At 31.8% G+C, this 12,206-nt stretch overlaps 3 protein-coding genes and 1 long non-coding RNA gene across 6 annotated transcripts in view; 1 reads left to right on the top strand and 3 right to left on the bottom strand.

Moving 5' to 3' along the window:
• Nucleotides 1–12,206, top strand: part of LOC120637803 (serine/threonine-protein phosphatase 2A regulatory subunit B'' subunit beta-like) — a 169,782-nt gene that overhangs the window by 69,683 nt on the left and 87,893 nt on the right. The gene's annotated exons all lie outside the window — the stretch shown is intronic.
• Nucleotides 1,418–4,972, bottom strand: LOC120637810. The gene is made up of 2 exons (XR_005659456.1): nucleotides 4,876–4,972; nucleotides 1,418–2,197 (listed from the first exon to the last, which is right to left on the bottom strand). It is a non-coding gene; the product is annotated as an uncharacterized LOC120637810 (long non-coding RNA).
• Nucleotides 5,759–7,287, bottom strand: LOC120637804 (putative mediator of RNA polymerase II transcription subunit 15). 2 transcript variants are annotated; one of them, XM_039909829.1, is made up of 3 exons: nucleotides 7,192–7,287; nucleotides 6,955–7,102; nucleotides 5,759–6,796 (listed from the first exon to the last, which is right to left on the bottom strand). In XM_039909829.1, the coding sequence occupies exons 2-3, from the start codon at nucleotides 6,961–6,963 to the stop codon at nucleotides 5,828–5,830; spliced, it is 978 nt and encodes a 325-aa protein (XP_039765763.1). In that variant the 5' UTR covers nucleotides 6,964–7,102; nucleotides 7,192–7,287; the 3' UTR covers nucleotides 5,759–5,827. The 2 variants fall into 2 exon arrangements, with proteins under 2 accessions (XP_039765763.1, XP_039765761.1); XM_039909827.1 differs by having other exon boundaries at nucleotides 5,759–7,102.
• Nucleotides 11,106–12,036, bottom strand: LOC120637808 (GATA zinc finger domain-containing protein 4). Its single transcript, XM_039909833.1, has 2 exons — nucleotides 11,923–12,036; nucleotides 11,106–11,731 (listed from the first exon to the last, which is right to left on the bottom strand). Exons 1-2 carry the CDS (start codon nucleotides 12,034–12,036, stop codon nucleotides 11,147–11,149), a joined length of 699 nt encoding a protein of 232 aa, XP_039765767.1. The 3' UTR covers nucleotides 11,106–11,146.

The raw sequence follows: 12,206 nt of genomic DNA, 5'->3' as shown, positions 1-12,206 counted from the left end.
CAAATAGGCTTCTATAAAGATTAACAATTAACTATAGGATTGTTGATTGGAATCGGGATAGGATACGGTATAGGAATAGTTCCGCCACCGGAATTGCCGCATCCGCATCCGCATCCACCACAACCTCCACCTCCGCCAATTCCGCCATCAGATAACAGTAGCATCAGTATCGGCAAAATGCATTTCCAATCATCGTTGTCCCTGTTGCCTATGTACACCGGGTAAGGTGTCCCATACCCTGGGCCATAGCAGCCTGGCATTTGGCATTGGGCTGATATTATCTGGAAAATATTAGTTGCAATTAGTTTAACTCTAGCACAGACTTCGGTCTTATTGAGCTGCATCTATAAAAACACCAGCAATGAAAAAGCGAGTGATTCGATTTTATTAGATACTGAATGGTGTAAAGTGGTCTTATACGAAACGATAAATCTATATATATCAAAGAAAGTTGTGTTAGTTACACCATTTATCATTCAAGAACGGCTGGACCAATTTTAATGATATTTAATTTTTTGTATTTCGCTTAGTCCGGAATAGGATAATAAGTATTAAAAAACAACATTCATCAAAAAAAAGATCCGCGGTACGAAGTTCGAAGGGCCAGCTAGTGAAAAATAAAAATAAATATCAAAATCTGTACCGAATGTTTATAATTTTTATTTGCACATATTGTACATATTTAAACTTTATTGTACATATTGTTAGTATATGGCAGAAAGTGAGTGCTATAGACCAAAAAAAAAAGTAGGGGGCGCTGCAATGGGTTTCAAAAAAGTACTTATTATTATTCTTTTAGTATTTTTAAAAATCTATTATTCAAAGTATAAGCTTACTGACAAATTCTATCAACACACAGCTCAAACTACTATAAGGCTAAAGTTTGGCAAAGTTTGACGTATGCTATTAAAACGCTAAGAAAGGATTTTTGAAAAATCATCCCTTAGGGGTTCAAAATTTCTAGTTCAATATAAAAATGGTTCTTACATTAATAGAGCCAAGGAGAAGTAGACAGCTGAACCACCACAGGATCGACATTGTAACCTATTAAACTAAACCTCATGCCCAACTTTATTATTTATAACTTTTATATTCACTGCATATCTGATTTTGAAACTACAATTTCATACAAATATTTCTAAACCATATTATTATCGTGTTTTACATAAGAAAAATTCTTTTTGATTATATAATTTATCTGTTGAAACACATGACTAGTTTTCCATATATCTACAGTTTAGCTAGTCATTGCGACATGTTTTGCAAAGTTTAGGATGATGACTTTTGCCAATATCACGTACTTCTTAGAGTATGTGTTAAGTAATTAGTATTTAATCAAACCCTTATTGCCAAAACCAAAACAGAATATAAGCTCAGTTCTTTCAAGGTGGTACTATTTGTTATAGAAAATAATAAACAAGGGCAACAAATACATTTTATTACTAAAGTTAAATTAAACTAGGATATGTCTGATATGTCGTAGATTAATACAAATCTCTAAAGTAAATTTAAAAAACACAGTATTTAAAAAGCGTTGAAAAGTGTCCGCGTTGATCCGTAATACTATGTTCCCAATCTATACGAATATTAATACCGTTTTATCTGCAAACATCTTGGTGTAGACGGAGATTGATTTGTAATTTTTTTTCGCACGCTGATCTTCCAAAAGATGTTGCCGGACCTGAGTTTATAACGTTCATGGTAAATAAAATAATAAATTACAAACAGCAAGAAATTCATAATACTTAAATAGATTAATTTAAACAAATCAGATTATTATTTAATTTCACTTCGCTATGACACCATAGAGAAACACACATAATCAGAAAGGGCAAGTTATTAAAATAAATCTTCAACTTAAAAACTGATCACACTTATCTCACAAAAATTAAAGTGAATTAAATATAATTAATATTAACAGATATTGCTACACGGCATATGGCATACTGACTTCCTTGATTATTTAAAGAACCATAAATTAACCGTTATTCGAAAGGTTTTGAAAAGCGATCCTTTATCATCCCAGCAAGAGGATCAGCCACGGCAGAATGTCCTTCAGATCGTTGTCTTTCCTCGACACGTATGGCATTGGTGGTACAAAGGGGACAGGAGGCAGCAGGCTGGGCACAGGTACATATACTGCCGCCGATCCATCTGAATAGCCGCCACCATAACTGCACACACGAGCTTCTGTAATCTTTGGTAAAGCAACTTTGAATTTTTACTTTAGACATATACATACACTAGTTCTAAGTGAACCCGCACTGAGTTCATGTAGAACTAAAAAAAATTAACACTAGCAGTTGCCGGACTTGTGACTGTTTAGGTTCTATTAAATTTTCACGGAAATTTTGCCAACACAAAAAGTATTCTATGTTCGTCTCTGGGATGCAAGCTATCTTTGTGCAAAATTTCTTAAATATCAGTTTAGCTTGGAACACGTGCATTATTAAGCAGGACTATTTTTAATTTATTACTGGTAATTTGAAAGTGGTGAGGTTTTACACTCATTTGATACATATTAGGCTCTCTAAAAGAAAGAACTTTAAATAATTTACAACGAAACTGACAATAATACAACCTGACAATAATGTAAAGAAAAAAAATCGTTTCTCAAATTTGACCATATTATTTTGGCTTGAATCTAGGTATATAGAAAAAGGAAATGTTGGAAAATATGTAACTGATCCTTATTTCTTGAAGGCCGAAAAATATATTTAGTTTAAAGCTCGATTTTAATTTCGAAAACGCTTTATATTTCACATATTTCGGAAAATAAATTGATAATTTGTACAAATAACAAATTCGCAACCACCTGTCCAGAGATCTGTACTAATAGGATGAAATATCAACTAATTATTATCGTATTACATAAATGTCGTCCTTGTTATCTCTATAATAATCCGTATATATAAAATGAATTCCTGTTTCTTAGTTACACCAAAACTCGAGAACAGATGTAGGTACTGATTTGGCTAATGTACGTTCGATGTACGATCTTGAAATATTACTGGAAGTCTATTGAATCTTTAAACGGTGAGAAAGATACTGAAAATGTGTCACTTGCGCTAATAGTTATCTTGTTTCTATTAAAATCGAAACGATATGGAGCTGGTATTTAATAGGATAATTGAATTGCTACTTATATCCTTCATAACATGATACATTTCTATCTTTAAGTGCGATAATAACATGTTGTGTTGACTCCACATAACGAGCTAGGAACTAACCACAAAAAGAAGGGCAAAAATAAGTGTAATACAAGATTATTTTTCTTGTATTTTGTATTTTGATTAGATTTTTGTATTTTGACCAATATCCTTTTACGTAATTAATTGCTATCTACAATCATTCAGCAATGATAACTTGGAACTTCTACCATAGCAAATAAACGTCTCTTTATACCTATAATATAACAAATATTTTTAGTTAGACATGGTTTTGTATGGGTAAGACATTTGGTATTTTGCAAAGATATCAATTCGAAGAAAGGTCGCTCGCATTTAGAGTGCTCGGATTTAATAAAGCAATGAACGGATGGATTGAAATAAACTTGACCCTCTTTAATAGTAGAGATACTTTCCTAAATTGCACGTTTATCATCATGTTTATTGCAATGGATAAATATTTTCGACCGCATTGATCACATATAAAAATTTCTCGAAACCTTTTTTTAAAAGGATTTCTTTTGATAACGTGATTGTACTTTTAATAACGCTTCGATTTGGGAAAATGCTAAAGATAAAATATTATTCTGAAGATGTAGTAAATTCGTAGGTGGATCGCTCGGGCACCGACGCTATCGGTTGGAATAACTCGATTGCTGGTTAGATCGAAATAAATTTCACCCTCGTTATGTGTTGGGTTGTTATTCGTTATAACTTTCTATTTGTGTATCGCTTTAGAAATCCTTACCTTTGAAGTGTATCATGAGAAAGTCTTATTCACGTTGACGTTCATAGAAACTTAAGCAATTAGACATCGAGGTGAAAAAACAAAAATATTTATTTTAAATATAATTATACACAAACGAATTATTACTCTTCTTCTCTGATAAAATTTACGTAAATGAAAATACCATGTTCAAATTAATTTACATGATTTATGAAGTTTACGAAAAAACTTGAAATAAATATAAATTTTAGAAAAGGTGATAATAAACTTTACCCTAGTGCGTAAGACTTCGGCTTTCCTTTCGTCGAGACCGAGTTTGAGCCCCGGCACGCACCACTAACTTATCGGAGTTATTTTTTTTAATTTAATCAATTTCAATATAACTTGCTTTAAACGGTAAAGCAAACCATCGAGATGAAACTTGCATGCCTTCGAGTTCTCTATAACATTCTCAAGGTTGTTCGAAGACTACCAATACGCACTTGACCACCGTGACTACGACCTAAACCTTTATTATTCTGAGAGGAGATCCGTGCCCTGTAGTGGGCCGGTAATGGATTGATGATGATGACATAATATAAATTTTAACATCTAATCAATTTAGTTCCTTCAACTCTGAAAATACCCAATGCATATTTAGACAATCTATGTTTAGACATTAAACTATAAGTTAAATAACATAAAGCAAATGCGTTTAGCACATGTTGAATAGCGTGATACATGTTTGCAGATTTGCTCTAATTGTTATTTTGTTCAGGGAAACAAAAAAGGGGCAAAAAGGATTTTTTGTCGTCTCTATCCCTTTCGTTACGACTGGTAGAAAAATTTCTTCCGTTCATAACAACATGCAGTGAAAAATATTTGAACCCAGTAAGTCGATAATTGTACTATCGAGATGTTAAAGAAAAATAATAACTGTAAAAAAGTAATAGCGTTGAAACAATAACGAAACATTTACTGCCAACACTAAAACAAACTTACATTAAGAATAACAAGTACGACGAAAGAGACGACCCACGTCGCGGAACTCATTGTTCTAGCTTATGATTGTTACAAAACAGGATACCAAGCTTTATATTAAAGTTTTATCTCCAAGCGCTTGTCTCCTTTGTGTAAATATCTCCTTTCTGTTAACGAGTTATATTATTAATGTAACGCAGGTGTCAGATATAAAACAAAGCGAAAATAATGCGTGACTCAGTTTAGCATTTCGAACATTGACGTCATTTACAAACGTACGGCACGTCTCCGTCATTGACAACCTTCCTGGTGCAGTCGTCTTTTAGGTGGGAGGATAAGGAGCATTCGGTAACTTATAATTTCCGAATTTTCTCTGGTGAGGTCTGTGGCATCTGCCGTGGCTAATTACTACCCTACCCAGTAAGACGTGCCTCCGAGCAATTTATAATGTGCAACTGCCAAACCCCTAACTCATAGCTCAATGATGTTAGCGCATCATTTACCTACAGGTGTGATTGCAGTTAATGGCTTGTAGTGAAATAAAAGAAAAGAATACTAGCTTCTAGTTTACTAACTAGAAGCTAGTATTCTTTTCTTTTGTGCTACTGCACATCGTTATGATTGGCACAAAAGAGCTTGAATTTAATCCCCATAACCTCTTTTACCCTGACCTTGATGTATACGTGAGCCACGATGGACTGCAGTGATTTTCTGTGGTATATCGCGATCTATTCAAATAGTAAAACATGATCAACAAAAAGGGATAGTTATTATTATTTTTAGCAATGTTTAACGTGACTTGGGTGCGGTAATGTGAATAATATCAAATTTGGTGGATGGTTGTTTAAATTCAACCTTCATACACGTTTTTTACTTACATGTGTCAACAATAGAAACACTACGATCAAACTTTTAAATATTTTATTAACAAAAATAAATTATTTTTTTAAATATCATGTTATCGAAATAATGCTTAATCTTCATCCTCAAAACAATCGCCATACTCTGTACTCTCGTCTTCACAACTATCAATGGGAATTGAGTTTTTTAATTTTTTTGCATTCTTATGTTCCCTGACCATTCTAGGAATATCCTCTTCTGATCTATCTTTCTGGAACATTTCATCTTTGAGGCTGTAATCCTTGTTTTTTGAATATCCACCGTATACTTTAGGCTCAGTATCTTTTTTAGTTTTCTTTTTTTGTTCACAATTTTGGCAGCCTTCACAACAACCACAACCTTCTCGTTTTTCACTTAATAAGTTGAAAATTAAAGGCAATAAAGATTTTAGGGTAGATGATTTTGTTCCTTGCTTTGCATAAGTCTGTAAATAAGGGTTTGCAGAAGCAATTGCAGATTTTTTTGGTGATTGTATAATTGACATTAGTGCAGACATAAATCTATCTTGATTGAGATTATTTTCTTCGTCGTCTATGAAAAAATTATTAGATATTCGTAACGGGCTTTCGATAATATCTGAAATTTGGTTTCCATATGGCATGGCAGAATGAGTTACTAGAGGTATTGGAGTTGGTGTTGATAATACTGCCATGACTGGTGATGTAGAATAAGATGTCGAAATTTGTGGTGCTTCTTTAATAGAATATGCACTTGCAGTTGGCGGTAAGTACTTTACGCCTAAATTATTAACAGCGTCTGCACGTTGGAATGGACAATTTGAGACAGAAGGAAAAGTAGACGTGTATGAAGCGTTTGGGATATATGCACCGGTAGGACTTTGAACAGGAGTTTGTTGTACTACAGAATTTGCAATGGGAAATTGTTGTTGTATATTATAATTTAAGGGTTGTTGGGCATTTAACTGCTTAAAAGGCTGTATATTTAATGGTATTTTGTAAACGTTTTGTTGCTGTGGCATATTATTCTGAGTTTTCTGTATGCCAGCTGACTGTAGTGGTTGTTGTAAAAACGACGTATCAAACTGTAAAGATGGTTGAACAGTTATTGCATTTTGAAAATTAGGTATCTGGGAAAACTGAACATTTAAAGGTTGTGAAATACTCTGTGGTTGTTGCAATGAAGGAGTTGATTGAGTAGATATTTTTGATTGTGGAGTCAAAGATTGAAAATGAACTTCACCGTTAGCATTAAGATTAGTTGCTAAATTTCCTGAATTTCCAATTTTATTTTGTATCAAATTTTCTTGATTACTTTTGACTATTTGACCATAATTGTTTTGTCCATTTGATGAGTCACTTTTCGAACCACTTTGTTGTCCATGTATTCCCTTAAACATAAAATTGTACACGTTAAATACTATTATTACATAGAAACTGATAGATAAATTGAATTGAGAAACTTATTGTAACACATTACTTGATTATATAGTAATAAAGATATTATTATCGTAAACCTGGCTAGAGCCATCTTGAAATTAACAAATGACATCTCCTGTGATTGAACTGATTATATATTTTAATTATTAAAAAGTGAAGCAATTAAGATTTCTGGTTATCTGATATATTATCTTATCTCCTACTACAAAACATTGTCATTAGAATATTAAGATGTATTTCATAACTTTCTTCTATCTTTTATTGGAATCTCTGATTTAATATTATCTCCTTCGTAGAAACATGTTCATATTATGTAATTTAATATAACCCATTGTTTGATAACGAACATAATGATTTCGATGATCTGATATATTTCGAACGTATAACATCACATTTGTATAACAGATTTCCTTGGAACTCCTAATTATAGCGTTCACATCAAAAGTTTTCTTAATTTACTTGTAAAGTCCATACTAATATTAGAAATGCGTAAGTCTGTTCGTTGGTTTTTTCTTACTTTACAGAAAACAATATGTTCCCATCGTAAAAAGCTAAGTACGAGCAGTTAGTATTTTTTGTGAATGCATGAATACAATATTTTATTATACACCACAATAAGTACCTTGATAAAACCGAAAAAACAATCAAAATATAGATTATGCGATTCTATTTAGGTTAACGAGCATTTAGGCTTTTTTTAATTCTTATCTACGAGTATCTAAATGGACATGAAGTATTAATAACAAGAATCCCTTCGTACCAAATTTAAAGAAATAGGTATACTTACAGTAGCCTCGCAATATATTTATAATAATATAATCTTTATTAAACAAAACATAAGTAATTATAAACAAATAGTCGATATAAACAGTCGACTAACTAAAAACGGACATACGAGTAAATTAGTGATATCTGCATATCGTCTGAGAAAAGTACAGAAATCCTTTGTGGGGATGGGTATATGCTTTTATAAGATGATACCGAAGGTAATATTAGATCTACCTTTACCTAAGTTGAAAAAATATATTAAAACACATTTAACAAATCGTGGTTACTACACGATTAATGAATTCCTTAACGACAAGGCTGCTTGGAAGCAGACCACTCCGCTCTAACCTCTCACAAAACAGAAAAATTCGAAAGATTGTTAAACTTTAAAATGATGTTGGAAAAGATCTATCTGGTAAGTTTCTTGCCGGCTCTTCTTAGTGGAATCTGCCTTCCGAACCGGTGGGAGAGTCACTACAAACAGACTGACTTGACGTTTCAAAAGTGCTTAATAATTAGCCTACTTGAAATAAATGAAGTTTTGAATTTTGAATTTGAATATAAAGTAAATAATTGCCAGCTTGTTTATCAAATTTAATTAAAATCCATATTTATATATATATTTTACTTATTCCGCAACAAATTAGCCCCTGATTGTTATCCTGCATCTCACCTGGTGGTCAGTTATAATGAAGTCTGAGGTCGTAGCGGGCTAACCTTTTAGGGATATTAAACCCTACTGGAACGCTTAATCACTTAGCGACACGTCTTTGTCGTTAGTTCGGTAACTATCCACGGCTGAACCTTTCCATGAGACCAGACCAGAGAATATCATTATCTCATCATCATCATCAATATTGAGCAGAAACATCTGTAAAATGTATTGAAACAGTTTGTCGTTACTTCGTCCGCTTACAATTTCTAATATGTTTTATCCCATACAGCAGTTACAGAGATTAGAGCGAACTAACAAAAAAAAACCTTTTTCCTGCGGTGTATATGAATAAATAAATGAATATAATATTCATTTATTTATTCATAAACTTTCATGATTCATCCTATTTAATGGTTGGGTTTTATTTTTTTAAATCCTGAAACGTTTATTATACTATTTTAATTATTTGCATAAACTTGAATTATTTTCTTTGATATAGCTTACAAAAACTTTCATCCCCAACTCAGTTAGTTGTAAATTTAGAAAATATATTTAACCTATATCAAAAATACTGTCAAAAATACTGACTTTCTAATTTGAGATATATTTTTGAATCAAAAAAAACAAACTCTTCCGCTTTTTATTAGTGTATAGATATCGATGTGTTTCGTTTTTTTTGATACTTAAGATATTTCTTTGCCGCTTCGAAGTGAGATGTCATGTCGCGCCGGAAGAAAAAAAAAATTAAACATAAAGCCATGCATCACCCAGTCTTCCATAAGCAGAAAACTTTTGCAAGGTACTTATACCGTATTTTTTAGGTTTTTGAGGAAGTAGTTTAAATGCTGAAGAAAGCAAATATACCTAATATTGTGTAAAAAAACAGATAAAGGGTTAAATGGAAAAAAATGTTATCATCAGAAGTGTTTTTTTCTGTTTATAATAAAAGTTATGTACTTAATTTACGTTTTAATTTAGTATTTCTGTACAACCAAGTTTGCTCTAGTGTCTGCCAACACAATATTTTAGAATACGTAGGTACTTACAGCTAGCTTACATGGTGTGATGTCCGAAGTCGATTGAATTTTAATGATACCATTATTTTAAGTTATGTTTAATATTGCAACACTGTTATTTCCTATCAATAGTAGCTATCATTGATAGAAACACAAATATCAATGCTTAGAATTCGCGTCTATAACAGATCGTTATTCTTTGCCGGACAGTCTTCTCAAGTAAGCTTACGTTAATTTTATTTATTTCATAGTTATATGCTTTTTCACGGGCGATTAACGCAGTCGGCAGCGACCCTTCTTTTACCGCACCTCTAGGTTTAATTCCCACACTGGGTGTTTATATGTTATTATAAGTATTTACGTGTATTATTCAAAAAAATATAAATCAGTCATCTTAGTACCAATTACACAAGCTACGCTTTCTTTGGGGCTAGATGGTGATGAGTGTAGTGTCGTAGTTTATTTATTTATTTTTTATATACATGTCAGATATTTTTTAACTAAGGTTACATAATCGCTCAACTTTTTAGATGTTTCATAGAAAAAATATAAAAATATATAGTATTAATTACAGTAGCTAGTATATAATAGTTAATTTAACGAAAACTATGACTTAACTTCAGTTTCTCACGTGTAACTTCAACATAAGTAAATTAAAGAGAAAAAAAAATGGTGATTGTTAAGATTTTATCCAAATGTTTATTAGTTATTAAAAGGAATATTTCTGAATATAAATTACGTACAGTAGTACAGTGTGTTACCTGGACTGTATAGAAAAACAGATGGAGTTTCTTATTCAAGATCTTTATTAACAAGGTGTAACTGAATTATGAAATACTGTTGAAGGGTACATACGTATAATTCATAAGGAATCCTATAAAAATGTTAAATCAAACGAAAGATATTTATCTTCCATACAAACGAATTCAAAACATTCAAAAACTGTTTACTTATAAAAACGTTATTGAAGTTAATAGACCGACACGCACATAGTGCCTACGCTACGCAAAACGTACCTTATAAAGTGACAGTAGTCACTTGATTTTAATTTTGCATACGATTGCCTTATCGGCTTTATTTCAGTAAACACTATGCCAGAAGTTTACTCAAAAACTATTAGCGTTCAGTTTCACGTATAGTTCTCAGAGTTCTCAGAGTAAATAATGTACTTACCCCTAAAGCCTGTGAAGTATTATTTTGGTTTTCATTTACACATTGTATAATATATACGATTAAAAATATTCTTATGCAAAAGCAAAACCTCCTGTAGACCTTAATCTTTCTTTACTAGATTATTAACGCGTGAGAAAAGTAATATGTCCTATGTTTTATATCTAGCATAGCTTGAAAAATCTACAAAATGGAAAATGGAGCTTGAAACTACTGAAATAAGACTAAAATTATCATCAAGTAGATTATGTAATAGACTCATAAACATTACGTTCTTCTAAGTTGATTTTATATAATTTTATTCATTAGATATTGTATAGGTGTAGAAAATAATAATAATCCTTATTAAAAATAAATATAACTTTAATATAGAAATTCAAACAACATTAATAATTAGTGTAGTCCTTTGACGATGGAATCGGTTCAGGCACAAACTTAACCGAATAATTCTTGTAATATTCGGAACTAGGCTTAACATTTGCTGAAGACCAACTGTCTTTGTAATCGATATCATTATTATTACCATTGTTATCATTTTTACCGTTTTTACCCATGTTTACATAATAACTATTATTATTTCCATTATTTCCGTTACTTCCGTTGTTCCCGTTATTTCCGTTGTTCCCGTTATTTCCGTTGTTCCCGTTATTTCCGTTATTTCCATTATTACCATTACTACCATTGTTACTATTATTATCATCATCCTCGTCGTCAGTATCATCGTCGTCATTATTTGGGTAATATTTACTTATAATTGGATTGTTGGTTGGAAATGGTATGGGATAAGGAACGGGTATGCTCTTCGTATTCCCACAGTTACAACAGTTGCAATATTTACAGTTGCCATTTCTGTTTTTACTTGCCAAAAGTAGAACTGTTAGAAGGAGACCGATATCATCGTCTTCAGAGTTGTCGTATACAATTGGCGCACCGCCATATGCCGGGTATAATGATTGGCATGACACTTCTTCCTGAAATAATTTTTAGTTATGGTTCATTAAAGAATGTTGACACCGTCCAATATTACCCATTTGAAATTGAAGTTCAAACAAAATGTACAAAAATTGCCATATTTCAACTTCATGATTCAAAATTAAGTTATAGTTATATTGTAACTAATTTGTACAAATTTAAATTATATCTATGGCTCTTAGTACCTTACCTGGTAAAATGCTGATAAAATTACAAGTGACAATACTTGAAAAGTTAGAACGGCTTTCATTGCTAAGTCTAAACTAACTGTTAAGTGAACATTTGTATAGAAAATAAGTCTCATGTAGACGTAGTTATATTACTGTGGTTACATCAGATTTGTGCCGTATCTTATGTTATCAGTTGCATTATTACAAAATGCACGTGCTTATACGATTATGGCAAAAACATATAATATTTAACTTTATCGATTGTAGTAAATAAATCTTACATAAAACAATGCGTTGCATATCA

This window comes from Pararge aegeria, chromosome 4 (assembly GCF_905163445.1).
Source record: "Pararge aegeria chromosome 4, ilParAegt1.1, whole genome shotgun sequence".
NCBI lineage: Eukaryota > Metazoa > Arthropoda > Insecta > Lepidoptera > Nymphalidae > Pararge > Pararge aegeria.
Note: the sequence above shows the minus strand (reverse complement) of the source record. Positions and strands in the feature narration are given on the sequence as shown.

Coding starts and splice junctions, on each gene's coding strand:
- LOC120637804 (XM_039909827.1), bottom strand. CDS start 7,263: ATGTCATTTGTTAATTTCAAGATGGCTCTAGCCAGGTTTACGATAATA. Junction 7,103..7,191: donor CTTTATTACTATATAATCAA/GTAATGTGTTAC, acceptor TTTATGTTTAAG/GGAATACATGGACAACAAAG.
- LOC120637808 (XM_039909833.1), bottom strand. CDS start 12,036: ATGAGACTTATTTTCTATACAAATGTTCACTTAACAGTTAGTTTAGAC. Junction 11,732..11,922: donor TTTTATCAGCATTTTACCAG/GTAAGGTACTAA, acceptor AAATTATTTCAG/GAAGAAGTGTCATGCCAATC.